Genomic DNA, 15095 nt, shown 5'->3' with positions numbered 1-15095 from the left:
GGCTAAATTAATGAACAAGAGTACCGAATGTTTCATCATTAAAAGTTTATTGTATTTCTTATGCATTAATTTCACCAGAATTTCCCTGTATATTATGTTCATGTAGAGGAGTTTGCAATTTTTGTTAACTAGATCAAGTTGTCAGCATTTGTTGGTGTAAGTGAACATCACAGTATCCTGAGTTGAGTTTTAAGCCAAATATATGCATAGTAAAATGTCTTCCGATTAATGGAAGATGGTGATTTTTAGGGTATGTGTTAATTTCAGTTTTTGTATGTTTAACTTTTATTAAATAAAGTGTTTTTTAAAATCTCCGGGGTGTGTTACCAGAAGGGTGGTGAGGTCCGAGCCGGCAGCACTGCTACAGCGATCACCTTCAGTATCCTTGCTTGCATTCACTTCCACAGGCGAGAGTGTTGAGTATGGGACACAGATTGCAGTAAAGCCTTGTGTACTTCGATTTGACATGAGAAATTGGATCCTAAAGGACAAACTATTTTTATCTTAAGGGCTTGTACTGTGTATAGAGGTGTTTGTACATTTTTAGTTAAAGGAGAAAATAAAAATTTTAAGACTTTAATATTTTGGCAGATTGAAACTTAGGGAAGGGAGTACAGTGTTGAGAAGTAGAATTCTTTATCTTGTCCCTTCACCTCCCTCCCAACCCAGGAGGATCAGTTTTCCTTCCTGTAATTTATGGCCACAGGGTAGAGCATGTAGGACAGAATGAAAGGTGAAGTCTTTTTTAAATACAAGGCACAAATTAGAGCAGTAGAGGGCTACTTAGCTTGAAGAACTAAAAATATACTGTTCTTGTTACCAGTGTAACAAATCTCCTAATAATGGTATCTTTGAAGAATTGCAAGGGATCCCTTTAAAATCAAAAGCACTTGGAAAGAAACTTGGTACGATGTTTGACTACACAGGATGGGTTTTGGTGAGATCACCTTGGTACATTTGTTGGTATAGTAATTTACCTGTTATTTGTATAGGCAAGACTCTTGTGTTGAGACTTGTATCTCCTTTGACCCAAGGGCCTTCCTTTCTGCACATTAGTTTTCCTGGAGGGGCTTTGTAGGAGAGAGAAAAGGAATAATGACCATATTATATAAAACATTAAAAAAAAAAAAAAGTACAGCATGAGATCCCTAGTCTCTGTGTCAAAAGATGTAGATGTAGCCCTTTGAAAAGTGCTAGTGTCAAGATAACGATCATGTTTCTGGACTAAATGAAAAGGATCCCTGGGGGGATGGAGCACCTATCTCCTAGTGTGATGCTTTCATGAGAAGCATGATACCAGTGATATTTTACAAGGGAAGGTGGTTAAGTTCAATACTCTATAAACCAAACATGACACTTTGTGATATATAGAACACTCTGTTACAAAATTTAATGTAGTTTCCCCATCAAAAAGAAGTCTTGAAACTCTGCAACTCAGAATGAGTTCCTGACACGAGTGATATACAGCCTCCAAGTAGCTGTGGTTGCATGGATCTTCTCAAAACTTGACATTTGACTTTGTTATTGTTTCAAGAAAGAACAGGCCTCATACGCCCCCCCAATAATAAATTTTAGTAATAATAAACTTAGTATCACAGACAACAAATGCTTTTTTAATTAACATGTAGAAAGACCATACTGGAAGAGCAAGGACTCCGGAGCCAGACTGCTGTTAGAATCCTGGCCCCTCACTTTTACCTGTGTGCCTACCTCTTTTGTGTCTTAGCTTTCTTAGCTGTAGAATAAAAAAACTGGTTTCATTAGGTAGTAAAGATGAGTTAATCAGTAAAGTACTTATTAGAATACCTGAAATGGTAAACACGGTAGAAGTGTTTGCTATTTACTGTGCAAGTGGTAATGGTGACTTGCGTTTCCTTAACCTTAACAATGACAGTTCACATCATAATGCATAACAACGTCCACTGCGTATAATTCGAAGCCCATAATTATAAATGTATTACTGAACTGTCAAATTACCAAAGTGATTAAATTCAGTACGTGCTAGTAGAAGTTTAAATTTTTGTGTTAGACTATTTTACGGCATGTCTCTGATGGGAAACGAGTACAGGTTATAATAAAGTTACCCTAATACTTGCTTAAAATTAAAAGAGGGATTCCTGGATCTGGGTCCTATTCCAGGCCGAAGTATATCTGTTTTTGACAAACACCAGAGGTGATTCTGATGTGTATCCCCTGGCCTAGAACCATGTTTTAGGTTAAATACAAAAACAGTTTGACGTTTGAAATGAAGGAAAAATTACTAACGGGCAATTTCCTTAGCCCAATTATTAAAATTAGGCATCAGACCAAAATGAAATGTGTCTATCATAACTCATTATTTTAGTATGCTTTGTCACAGTAAATGTGCATGTGGGTATGTTTCCATTATAATGCAGTTTTAATGCTGAGTGTATCTGCCTTTAAAATAGCAAGGGAGGGGCGCCTGGGGGGCTCAGTGGGTTAAGTGTTCAACTTTGATTTTGGCCCAGGTCATGATCTCAGGGTTGTGAGATCGAGCCCTGTGTGGGGCTTCACACTCAGCTCGAGTCTGCTTGAGATTCTCTTTCCCTCTCCCACTGGCCCTCCCCTCTTCCTCCCACTGCTGTGCATGTGCTAACTCGCTCAAATAAATGTTAAAAAAAAAAAAAATAGAGAAAACCTTCTGGTGACAAATGAAAATCATAGTTTTATAAGTTGTGTCTGTAGGTTGTCATTATAAAAGGTGAAAAATGTCACTTGTGCAAATTTAGGCAAAAAATATTTTTGGAGCTTTGGTTTGGCTTTTTGCCTCAACTTGGACATTAACTGAAGACGAAAGAAGAAAAAAAAATCTTAAAACCAGTAAGGTTTTGTATTTGTTAAAATCTTTAGTTCAATAAATATCTGCTGGATTGTATTATTTATATTATACTATGAAACAATCAGTATAAATGGTAATTTACCTATTCAACAGTAAATGTCAACATTCTTTATATCTAGGGTTTTTGAGTTGCAAGTTAAACTGAATTTTTACTACAGTGGAGAGGAAGAACATAGCGGGCAATAGAACAGGTAATACCATAATTTAAAACACAAGTAATTGAATCCTCTTATACTATGATTTTTATGTATAGATAAGTTTTTAAATACCTTAAAAGGTGCACAGACTAATATTGGCATTCTAAGAATTTGTCCTGGCCTAGCCAACAGAAAGTAAAAAAATATGTAAGACGAAGCTGTTAGAGTTCTGTGAAGTTCTTCGATTGCCTTTTCTGCCTTCCAGCTTATATATAAATATAAAGGTGGTTCTTTTGTGGCCTTGACTGGGGTAAAGCAGATCTGGGCATACTATGGGGTTTGTGGCAGTTGACAGCTGAACTAGCTAAAATTACCAATTTTAGTTCCCAGGAAATAAAAACTGACAATTTACTTACACCTGGCACTTCACCAATTCCCTTTTATGAAACGAGCACAGACTTAAGTTACTGAAATTATTACAGCTGTCATTTGTTTTCCCAGTTACTATCTTAAGATCGCAGCTAAAGAAGCCATAGTTCCATGCATTAAGAGAAAGGTTGCTTTTTGTTTGAAGAGCTACTTTCTCAACTTGAGGCCCAAAGTCATGTTTATTATTTTGCTGGCTTATGATTTGCCTTTCTTGGTGAAAACTGATGTGCTTTTGTTTTTTCCCCTTTCAAGCCCTGTACTCACTTTAGCAAGCTGCAGTGCGTTTCTGACTAGAGAAAGAATTCAGGTTTGGAGGACACTTGACTCTCTATCCTGGGAAAACCAGAGTTGAAGCCTGAGACCTGCAGCTAGGCTAGTCTTTAATAGATGGTAACTGTCCAATTGTTCATTGCTCAGAAGTATGCAGGAAGGAGTAAGTATCCCTTCGGTTCTTTTGCCAGGTTTTTCCCTCCAAAAGCACTGTCAGGTTTAGTTGACATACCTTTCAGAGTGTGATAGAGCTGCTAGTGTAGAACCAACTGGCTTCTTAAATTTGTATTTTTAATATGCATTTTAGAGACACCTTATGGCTTTTATGTTTCTGTAATGCTGTTTGGTGCCCTGGTGTGAAAATCTGAGATAAATATCCCAGTTATTGCCCTACCAATAAAGACTTCAAGCATTCCTCTATAACAAAGAGCTAGAGTTTGAGGAAAAGGAAAAAATTTCAAAGTTACATGAAGTTAGCTGGCAGTACTTTAAAGCTTCGTCTAAGCCATTTCCCCTAATAATTTATGATGGTAGAGAAAGGTAAAACCACCAAGAAATGAGGTTGTCAGCCAGTACCTGTATCTTGAACTACACTTATTTGGAAGAATCAGATGTATTCCACAAGAAAACCAGTTTCCTCTTAGATCCAGTCCATGGGCCAAGATTTTTTTCTTGGCAAGGCCAGCATTAAATATTAACTAGGGCATTATGCAGTGGTTACTACTAGTGTTTAACAGACTGAAGCTCGGGTTAGTCTTTTTTTTTTTTTAGAAAGATCCAGGTAATCACTAAAACCGCTGATACATCAATCTTACAAAGTCTTTATTTAAAAAATTCTATAGGACATCAAAAGTGACTTCTTACAAAGTATAACCTGTCATGGAATTCTATGAAAGTGAACCATTTTATTTATTAAAATTGTCTTTTTCTGCAAGACCCAGAGTCAGAATAACTAAAATTCAATATTAAGGATGAAGAAATTAGAAGGTTGCATTCATCAGAGAAAGGAGAAGTACAAACCTTATTTTTCTTTTGGTGCTACAAACTCCTAGGTTGAATATGTGTGGGGATTTACATATGTAAGTTTTAATCCTTACAACCTTTCAAAATAGAGGTAGTATTTGTAACAACTTTTCAGGAGGAAACAGGCTCCATGAAGAAATTAACTTGCCCAGAGTCCATAGCAAATATTAGAACCAGTATTTAAATGTGACCTCAAAAACCCTGTTCTTCCCAGATTATGCTGCTGTTTGTAGGGAGTATGGAATTTTTGAGATGTAAGGATAATAAAAGAAAGGGGGAAAAGGCAGCTCCTGCTTCTTCAAGTGGAAGAAAACAAACTTACCAAAGAACCTTCTCCAAGAAGTGAAACGATTTCCTTGTGAGAAATGACCCAGGAGGCAGTGTGGCCTTAGGTTAGGAAATTTTGCCTCAATAATCCTCACTGCCTTTTAAAATCCCTTCATAATGCTAAAAGCTACCATCGTGGGGACTAGAAAAGTCATTTCTACCAGAGTTCTCATACCTATTCTAACCAGAAGCTACAGTCTGACTTCCTCAGAATCTTCTTTGGTAATAAATATGCGCTGAAATAAGACTTACCTCTCTTAGTATATTACTCAGGCATTTTACATAAAGGGTACCTTAACTCAGGTTAGTGGGTAGGGACTAAACGGGAACTTCCAGACTTATTTTCAATTTAAATGGATAGTTGTAGCCAAAGGGATACCCAAAAAAGTCCTTAAGAACGGATAATAACAAATGGCTTTGTGTCCTACCTGAAGCAGTTAAGATTATCGGGTACGTTAAACCATCTGCAGTTAGGTTACATGGAGTTATCAGTCAAGAAGGCACCTGTTTAAATTACAGAACAGGAATGGCAATGATTCAAATTGCCATTAATTCTGGACTACTGAAGTCGTATCAACTTAAACATGTAGGGGATAGTTGCTTCTCAAGGTGTGGATGCTCCTTATTTTTTCCTTCATAGAGAAGGGTGGGACAAAAAGCACTCGGGTGTTCTTCATTCACAATTTTTATTTCTTGCAATTAACTTTTATATCTTCAAAGTCGATTTGTCTTTTAAAAAATTAATACTTCTTACTCATCATACAATCCACTCCCCTCCCACAAGGTAAACAAACCCAGGGAAAGAGTAATTTAGAGGGCAGTTGAAATAGTTACTATAGATTTGTGACAAAGGCTTTCCAGACCACCAACCTGTACATATACAACAAAATGGCAGCACCTCAAGGTCTCCTGAATGGCATCCAAAACTCCAGCCCTAGGCAAGTGATGCCAGTGAATGCCGTGAGAACAACAAAATGGAAGCTTAGTCATTGGCTTCCATTTACTATCATGGTAGTTAGCAGAGTCTTTAAGCTGTCTCCCTTGGGAAAGTCAAAAGTGAGCAAATACATAGAGCAACATTTTGACCCAGCCAGGAGCAATTATAAGTGAAACCAAAAATAATTGACCTGGGCCAGAGAAATGAATTTATCATATTTTTCATGAAGTCCCCAGCACCTGAAGTAGCAAGTTCTAATAATGGGCTTCTAAAGGCATGCAGTTTTTCACACATCTACTTCAAAGGGTTTCTTCCACTCAAACATAGCACAGTCAAGGATAAAATGTTTTCGGAGGCACAGGAAGAGCACAAACAAGTATATGCTGAGGCCTTGTGTGTGACCAAGATGGTACACTTGATACACAGAAGCAGTGAAAGCTGTCAAAGTGCTACTTACAAAGGATAGTCTAACATTACACACACAACTCAACTGCACTGCTACATATGGTGGTCTTTATTTTCTTTTTCCTTGCCCAGCCCTATCTAAACAAAATAAAACTACAGGACTGAAATTAACAACCCATTAAAATCAGCAATAAGTTACGAAAATCATAAAGCTTTTTTTTTTTTTTTAAGTAATTAAGGGTAGTTAAATTATTCAAAGTATACAAAGTCCAAAGAGCCAGGGGTAAGGGGATCCAAGAAGGCTTCCTGGGGTAAAGGAGAAGGTGGGGTGGGGTGGGGTGAACACCTTGAATTTGGAAAGACAAAGGTAACACATGACATCAAAGTGCAGGCTAGAAAAGAAATTTCACTTAAAACGTTTCTGAAAATATTGGGAAGAGCAACAACAGCACCTGCACAGTGGGACTGTGAGGAAGGAGAGAGACTGCCGGTAGGAAAATGAAAGCAAATGTTTACAATAAAACGAGACAAGTGCCGAACTCAACTATGTTAAGTATTATAGCGTGTCTACTATAGATATCAGATGGTTAAAAGCTGGTAAAAGGTAATGATTCTAAAAGAAAATAAAAACAGCATTGACCTTTTTTCTACCTAGCCCAGACCTCATTCATTTTGTGCACTATAAAGAGTGAGGTGTGAGGTGTTTTATCATTATCAAATGCTGCATCAAAATAGATGATTTATTTTCCCATGTGTTTTTCCACTATAAAAGACATCTATGTTCTTTATGGACAAGCTTTAAAAAGATGTCATTTTGGTTTTCAACACATACAAACAGTTATCAAAATCTGAAATAAAAATGCTGCCATGGCTCAGACCTTGGCCTGCTAATCTGCGTGCACGATTCTTCTGGCCCACGCAGACACAGAGGCATGGAGAGCTTTTTCCTTCTGGCCCCTCAATCCGAATTCCTAGGCCCTGTGTGGTAGAGGCTGTCCTACTGCCCCCATGCTGCCCAAGGGCCTAAGGGCGGCTGACTGTGGAGCTGGCGGTGGGGTGCCCTACTGATCACAATGCACGATAAGGTTAGCTTGCTTAGCATGGAATCCAACAGAAAGCTGAGCTGCATGATGATCCCTTTCAAAAGGCTTCATGGGAGTCTCTCCTTTTGCAGAGCATGAAATGAGCTTGCTTTTTTTTTTTTTTCCCCCAAGAATTGATCATCCACAGGCTTCCTGATAAGCTGTCCCAGGCTGAGTTTTAATAGCTCTTTAGCTATCCAAGTTAATGCCTGATTATCTTGTCTTCTCATTTCTATAGGTTTGACTTTGTTTTTAGGACCATAAAACTCAGGAAGGGTTCATAACCCCATCCTTAAATGTGTCTACTCATTGTATTATGAGCAAACCACAGAAGAAAAAGAGGACAGAATCTCCAATGTCCTCTTTCAAATAAACTAAATCAAGAAAATTTCACCAAGTTTTCTGCTGCCATTAGAAACAGATTTTCAAATATGAATATTATGAGTATTTGTTCTGCTGGGGAGGCTCTGCCCCACTTTTTGCTAAGTATTTGCTTAAGTAGAGGTCTCTTGACCCTTTTGTTCAAGTATAGTTTTGTTTAGTTTTAAAGAGGAGACTGCATCATGAACCCAATTTAAGAGACTGTTTGGATTGAGTTGGCCCAGTGAATATTTTGCCCTGCACTGTTATGTCATGCTGGGTTCTAGGAAGTGAACGGAAGTTTGACACTGGCACTGGAGTAACCCTCGTCACTCCCAATACTCTGCAGGCTGCTGTGGTCATCAATGTCACTGATGCTGGTGGTACTGATATTGTCCACTTCTCCATGGGAGAACTCTGTGCTTTCAACATCCACTTCAATCTCCTCTGCCAAAGAGAGACAAAGAAGAACATTAGTAATCTGGACTTTCAAAAAGTAATGAGAAAAGGGCATAAGAAAAAGTGATTATGTTTTTGTAGTGTAACATAATTATACAAGTTTCTTATCCGTGATCTCTGGAGAACAGAAGTAACTAAAGGTGAAGAGACACAGGGATACATTTTGTAAAGGGGAATGTCTGGTAACCAGTGGTGGTCTCAATCAGCAAGTTTACTAAAGCCTTTGACGCCAGTCCGTCTGGACCTCCCACCAAAAGAACTCAGCCTGTTTGGGAATTAGTGCTTAATATTAAAAAATCCCAACCCCAAGTGCTTTAACTACATCTGTTTTGCATTAAACTAGAAACTAATTCTCAGTGTTGTTTATTAATCAGAGTTGCCTTAAAGAGGGAAAAAAGCATTAGTATAGGTGAACTAGAAAATTTATCCATTTATTCTTGCCTTTGGCAGTCTCATTCTACAGACAGTTCTACAGACTTTTAGGATTCATCACAAAGACCTCTGACTACTCAGCAACCAAACTAAGCCAGTCATTATAGAGGGAACCTGAGGGATTTCTATTCAATTCGATTTAATTTTCTTGAATGAAATATAGCTTGAAATGAGGGTATGAGCCTGAAAAGTCTCTGGATTATAGTGAGATCTATAGCAAAGATAACAGCAAAGGCATTTCAGTGATGGTTAACTTTAGTTCAAAATCAAACATGATTTTTAATCCCTACATACATATATGACTGGATGGGGCGCCTGGGTGGCTCAGTGGGTTAAGCCTCCGCCTTAGGCTCAGGTCATGGTCTCAGGGTACTGGGATCGAGCCCCGCATCAGGCTCTCTGCTCAGCAGGGAGCCTGCTTCCCTTCCTCTCCCCTCTCTCTCTGCCTGCCTCTCTGCCTACTTGTGATCTCTGTCAAATAAATAAATAAAATCTTTAAAAATAAATAAATAAATAAATACATACATATATGACTGGCTATCGACACTTTGTTAAATACTACATATGCAATCACCAATACTACTTAAAATACAGTATACATTTTAAAAAACAAAAGGCAGTTGAAAAACTGTTCTCTCCCATAACAGCCAGAATGAACTCAAGATTCTTCAATTCTTTTAAGCTCAAAGTCTGATGTTTTGTATCTGGCACTGACTCTAAGGGTTCACACTGATCACAACTGCTTTAGGAAAAGTGAATTCTTGCTGAGCGCAAGAAGACAGAGTAAGTTATTTCAAAGAGTATTATTTTCAAAAGGGCTTGTTGCTTCAAAAAGTTTTAGAAATGTTTCTGAAATGCAGGCATCTGTCCAAACAAGCTGTCCAAACAATCTTCTGAATTCATAACTGTTTGTTTCACATCCATAATGCTTCACAGGCTATTTGGTCTTTCCCAGTATCACAGAATACTCATCCAACCTACGATTAGAAAATAGAATCAAAACACCCTATCCAACAGAGCTCGCTGGACTCATCACAAAGTAAAATGAGAGACTGCTCTAGCTCTAGCCAAATGGACTGGAGATCGCACTAAAAGTCCCCTATAATACTGGGAAAGAGAGCTTCTAGATAAGAACAGGAAAAGAGGTTCTAGCACATGGGGACTACTAAAAAAAAAATGAGAACTATAATGATGAAGACACACTCTTTCTCAAATTTGGAGGTGGGGTGGGTACAAGGAGGAGTTAACAGCAGGAAGGGCAGCTAAAACCTGCAGACCTAACAAAGTCAGACAGCTACTAACCAGTAGAAGAAAGACTAGGATCGAGGTCTGCCTCTTAATTTGGGGTCATTCTTGCTACAACTGTCAGGGACAGACGCAGCATGTCCCCAAGGTTCCTGCCGCTGCCTCTGATACACTTTTGTTCTCTGAAATTGAGTGCCACATAAAAACAAACTTACATAGCAAAACAACAAAAACAACAAACCCAAGGACTCCTAGGGTTGTGCTAAAAGGGATCAAAAATCAATTTGAAACGCTTCTATGGAATATAAGAAACTGGATGATGGGGTACATGAGAATTCAATATTCTATTCTACTTTTGTGTACGTTTGAAAACTTCCATATAAAAAGTCAAAAGAAATTCTACAAACAATTCTTTGTTTTAGAATCCTCAAGATCTCATGAGCTCTATTTTCCCTAATATAGAGCTTAAAATCATGAGAGTTCACCTCTGGGATCTTCTATTGTGTTGTGAGGCCTGATGTGGTAGGAGCGTTAGATGAACAGATCAGTAAAATTCAAACAAAATTCCTGGTTTGTTCTTGGTCTTTCATTCTGCCAAAGACAAACAGTCTGGGACAGATGGAAAGAGAAATGAAGGGTGTGGCCTTTAAAATACAGACATAAAAATTAACATGACCAGTTACAAAACATAACAGCATGTATCTTCCTAATGCAATGAATTGAGAAGAGCACAACATCAGTTCTGTGATATTTCTTCCCCCCAAACGTAAAACCTCCACTTAATAATGAGAAAACCTCAGACACTTGAAAGACGCTATATAAAATAACTGGCCAGTATTCTTCAAAATTGTCATGGTCATAGAGACTGAGGAACTACCGAATGCAATGTTGGATCCTGCATTGGATCCTAGGTCAGACAAAGGACATTAGTGGGAAAACTGGTGAAATATGAGTAATGTCTATTGATTAATAATATTACATGAATGTTAATTTTGGTTGCAGTAACTATTATGTCTACAAAAGATGTTAATAGTAGGGAAACCTGGGTGAAGAGTATATGAGAACTCTACCATTTTCTACAGAAGACACAACTTTTCTCTAAGTTTAAAATTGTTTCAAAGTAGAGGGGCGCCTGGGTGGCTCCGTTGGTTATATGTCTGCCTTCCACTCAGGTCATAATCCCAGGGTCGTGGGATTGAGCCCCGCATTGGGCTCCCTGCTCAGTGGGGAGTCTGCTTCTCCTCCTCACAGCTCATGTTCTCTGTCACTATCTTTGTTTCTCTCAAATAAATAAAATCTTTCAAAAAATTGTTTCAAAGGAGAAAGTTAAAAATACGTACCTACATAATAAAGGGAAAAAAAGTTCTATAGTTCATCAAGCATTGCTAGACCACGTTGTGACTGCACAAAATCCAGAAGGGTGCAGCACTGGCTGAAGAGAAGAAAGCAAATACAGGGCTTTCCAACGTACCCTGCCTAAATTTAGATACAGGGATGCTTAGTATTTCATTAGGGAAGAAGCAAACGGCCTACCTCGCTCTGAATCAGAACGATCTGAAGAAATAGTCGATCCAATGCTGTCCATTCGTATTCGTTCCATCTCCTGAGGACCCTGCAGCTGTTCCAATCGCCGCTTTAAAAATCTCTGTTCTCGTTCCAAGTTCTCTAGCTGGTGCTGGCTCTTCCTTTCAGCTTCTTCAAGTTTCTAAAATGATAAAATGATACTTGTGTACGGTCCAGTACAAACAATAAAATTCATTCTTACCTAACATCTTAAAAGTTTTCTTCTTTGGCAGAGAAGATCTGAATATACAGGTATATACGTGTGTGTATCTAAAAACATACATAAATACGTATTTTTAAACATCAAAAATAATTTTCTTCATTTTTTCTTTTCTGTCTGTGCGTAATGAATGCTACATGACTGTAACGGTATGGAGTTCGCAAAGTCTGTGAAGTTATCTCCATGACAGAGAAACTTGCTCTGTGCTCTAGTTCAATGGAAAAATACTGGAGGACAGAGCCAAACAACGTCATCTCCACCAGAGGGCACAATTGCCTTCCTTCTGCAGATCAGCAGAGTAATTGTTATTTTCCTAGTATTCCCAGCTCCTCAGATGGCCATGCTGTCAAAACAATTTAGTTTAATCAGGTTATGTTGCTCCCATCAGATTAGCTGAAAAGTTTTCAGGAAGATTCCTCTTGAGGTCAGTTATTAAGGAGGGCACAGTGAGCTAGCTGATGTTTATGAACAGGAATCATTGCTTATAATGAAACAAGGGCTGAGACAATAATGTACAAATACGAAAGAAATTCTCACCTTGATGTGTGCTTTGGCTTTGTTAAGCAAACCAAGTGTTGTGTGCCTGGTACAGTCTGGTCCTAGTGGAATCAGAACTTTTAAGCGTTCTAAACAGAGGCGCAGATGAGCTCGTCTACAAAAGACGACAAAAGTCAAATCAGCACAGCCTAAATATTGCACTAGAAACCTCCTAAAGCCTATTTTAAGACAAATAATAACTCACAGGTTACTTAGTCTATATCCATGTTACACCCCTAATTCTTCAGTTGCAAAGTACATGCAAGTACAGGCACGCTTACTGGTTTTCGGGCTCTACCATGACGTTTGTACTCCGCAGACACAGTCACTTCAGATTACTATCCCCAGTGGTAATCTCTGTCAGAGATGCTTTATTTTTTTTTTTATTTTTTTATTTTTTAGATTTTATTTATTTATTTGACAGACAGAGATCACAAGTAGGCAGAGAGGTAGGCAGAGAGAGAGAGAGAAGGAAGCAGGCTCCCCGCCAAGCAGAGCCTGATGTGGGGCTCGATCCCAGGACCCTGGGATCATGACCTGAGCCGAAGGCAGAGGCTTTAACCCACTGAGCCACCCAGGCGCCCCGAGATGCTTTATTTTTAAGCCACCCCACAAACTGTCTCCAAGTGTACTAATGTGGAAGTAGGAAAGCATACCAGGGCAATTAATTGTATTGATTTTGAATGCCTAGAACGACAGGCTACAGTAGAAGTTTTCAGCTGGAATAACCCCAGGGAGTATAAAATGCTCAGGAATTTCCATTTCTTCTCTCCCATCTTTTACACACACCCACACACCTCTCTCTACAACTGTAGCCATCCTACAGTGTTACCTGTTACCATGTTAGGTTGAACCACAGAAAAATTCTGATATCTAAGTCTCACTTATAAAAATGGCAACTTCTTATGATTCTACACCTTAGAAACAGCAAAATGGTATGACCAGCTAGGACAGGCTTAGCAAGATATATGGCTCTGTGGTCAATTTCAGCCACTGAAACCACCACCCGGGAAACAGTCCTCTGCTTCCTAACATCTCAGTGCACCAGTTCATTAGTTTTAAATTTTACTTCTCTCCCTCACCTCTCTTTCATTATCCCACCTCCAATTTTCTACACATTGGGAAAAAGGTAGGTAACAACAAAAAAAATTTTTTTAAAGATCTTTGTTTATCTGAGAGAGAACACGAGCAGGGGGAGGGACACAAGGAGAGGGAGAAGCAGGCTTCCTGCTGAGCAGGGAGTCCATTGTGGGGCTTGATCCCAGAACCCTGGGATCAGGACCTGAGCCAAAGGCAGACGCTTAAACAACTGAGCCACCCAGGTGCCCTGACAAAACTCTTTACAAAAAAATTATTCCATTCTTTAATACACCCATTCTATGGACAACTTAGGGAAATTTTCTACTGAAAATGCTAGCACAGAGTCTCATGGTTTTACCCTCCCTGTATCCTAAAGGTACTACGATCACCATGATGAGCATTCTGGGTACTTAACTGTATACTAACACAATGTGAGTCCACATCTCTGGTTCTTTGCTTCACAGGCATAACATAATTTAGCAATTAATAAATAGCATATCTGATAAGAAAATCCACAAATGTGTTCACAGTTTATCCTTATTCCTTAAAGAGTTGTAACTGACCATTTAGCAACTGTCTTCATTTGAACAAGGAACAAAACACATCCTCCTCTCAATGAGGGCCAAAATGATTTTATGAGTTCACCCACCAAACTATGCTTTCTTGCTCTTACTACACAAGAAATAATAAGTGAAATTCTCAAATGCTAGCAATTTGAAAGAGGGGCAGGAGAAGACAATAAGCAAACAATTATGTCACTGACAAGCAAGGATAATGAAGGGTCCGGAGGTCAGAGTTTGGTAATGAACTGTCAAGATTCTTCCAGCATCCACTACCCCAGCTTTGGTCAAGAGTCCATTAGTATATCAATTCCAAACCTCTTTACAGAGTTCAGTAGTTCAAATCTAATAGTTGGCTCCAGGCTTGACATATCTGATGTAGATAAAGGAATTTTAAAATTTTCCCTAAATTAAAGGTGTATCAATGGATTCCCCTCAATGAGACTTAACAATTTTAAAGTCATTGTGCTGCCCTGCTGTGCTACCCCAAATCACAGAACCTTTAGTAAAATTCTCATTTTTAACTGGAAAACCTCTTGAGTGAAGATTCACATGATCACTTAGTGCTTTTGCTGGGTAGACTAAAACAATAACAAACAAACAAAAAAAAAAAACGAAACAAAAAAATCCATAGTAAAAAGTGCCTTTAAACTCTTCATTAGAATTATTCTAGCATATATGCCTAATAACTGCACTCCTACAGTATGACTGGAGGACGGAGAGAAAGACTGGCGGTCGTCTTGCTAAGAACTAGAGGCTCCCAAGGGGGCCCTGAATTCAGGCATCTAAAAAAGTTAATACAGCAACTAACTAGTAAAGTTAACAAGTATGTTGGCACAAGAATAACTTGTCAATTTTGTTTACTTAACCCCAGAAGTTCAGTGTATATACAGGAAATATCTTCTACATTGAGTTTAAGGAACTTCACAATGACCCCTTACTAGAGTTTTACATCAAGGAAAAAATGAGTGCTTCAGTTTTCTGTTTTTCAGATCTAAGTCATATTAAAATCTAGGTAGAAATCAACTAACATCATAAAATGTCTATGTTTTTTTCTCTTTCTTCTTATCATCGAGATATGTATTTACTACACGACTTTGTATATTCAGCAATATTCCACACACTTGCTTGAGTGGTGGAAGTAAAAAAAGAAATGTGAACTTTAGGAG

The 15095-nt window shown here is 38.4% G+C and overlaps 1 protein-coding gene across 2 annotated transcripts in view; it reads right to left on the bottom strand.

Annotated features, from left to right (window-relative positions):
* Window positions 1–7598: 7598 nt before the first annotated feature.
* The window catches only part of LOC111144825 (MAX interactor 1, dimerization protein), a 79964-nt gene continuing 72467 nt past the window's right edge, over window positions 7599–15095 (bottom strand). For both annotated transcript variants that reach the window (XM_022499330.1, XM_022499331.1), the window contains exons 4-6: window positions 12287–12401; window positions 11500–11671; window positions 7599–8277 (exon numbers count right to left, since the gene is read on the bottom strand). In XM_022499330.1, coding sequence (XP_022355038.1) covers window positions 8114–8277; window positions 11500–11671; window positions 12287–12401 — 451 coding nt within the window. In that variant the 3' untranslated portion in view covers window positions 7599–8113. The remainder of the gene's footprint in view (window positions 8278–11499; window positions 11672–12286; window positions 12402–15095) is intronic.

This window comes from Enhydra lutris, unplaced genomic scaffold (assembly GCF_002288905.1).
Source record: "Enhydra lutris kenyoni isolate GAN:26980312 unplaced genomic scaffold, ASM228890v2 scaffoldscaffold12, whole genome shotgun sequence".
NCBI classification, from domain to species: domain Eukaryota; kingdom Metazoa; phylum Chordata; class Mammalia; order Carnivora; family Mustelidae; genus Enhydra; species Enhydra lutris.
This window is presented reverse-complemented; position numbering and strand designations above follow the sequence as displayed.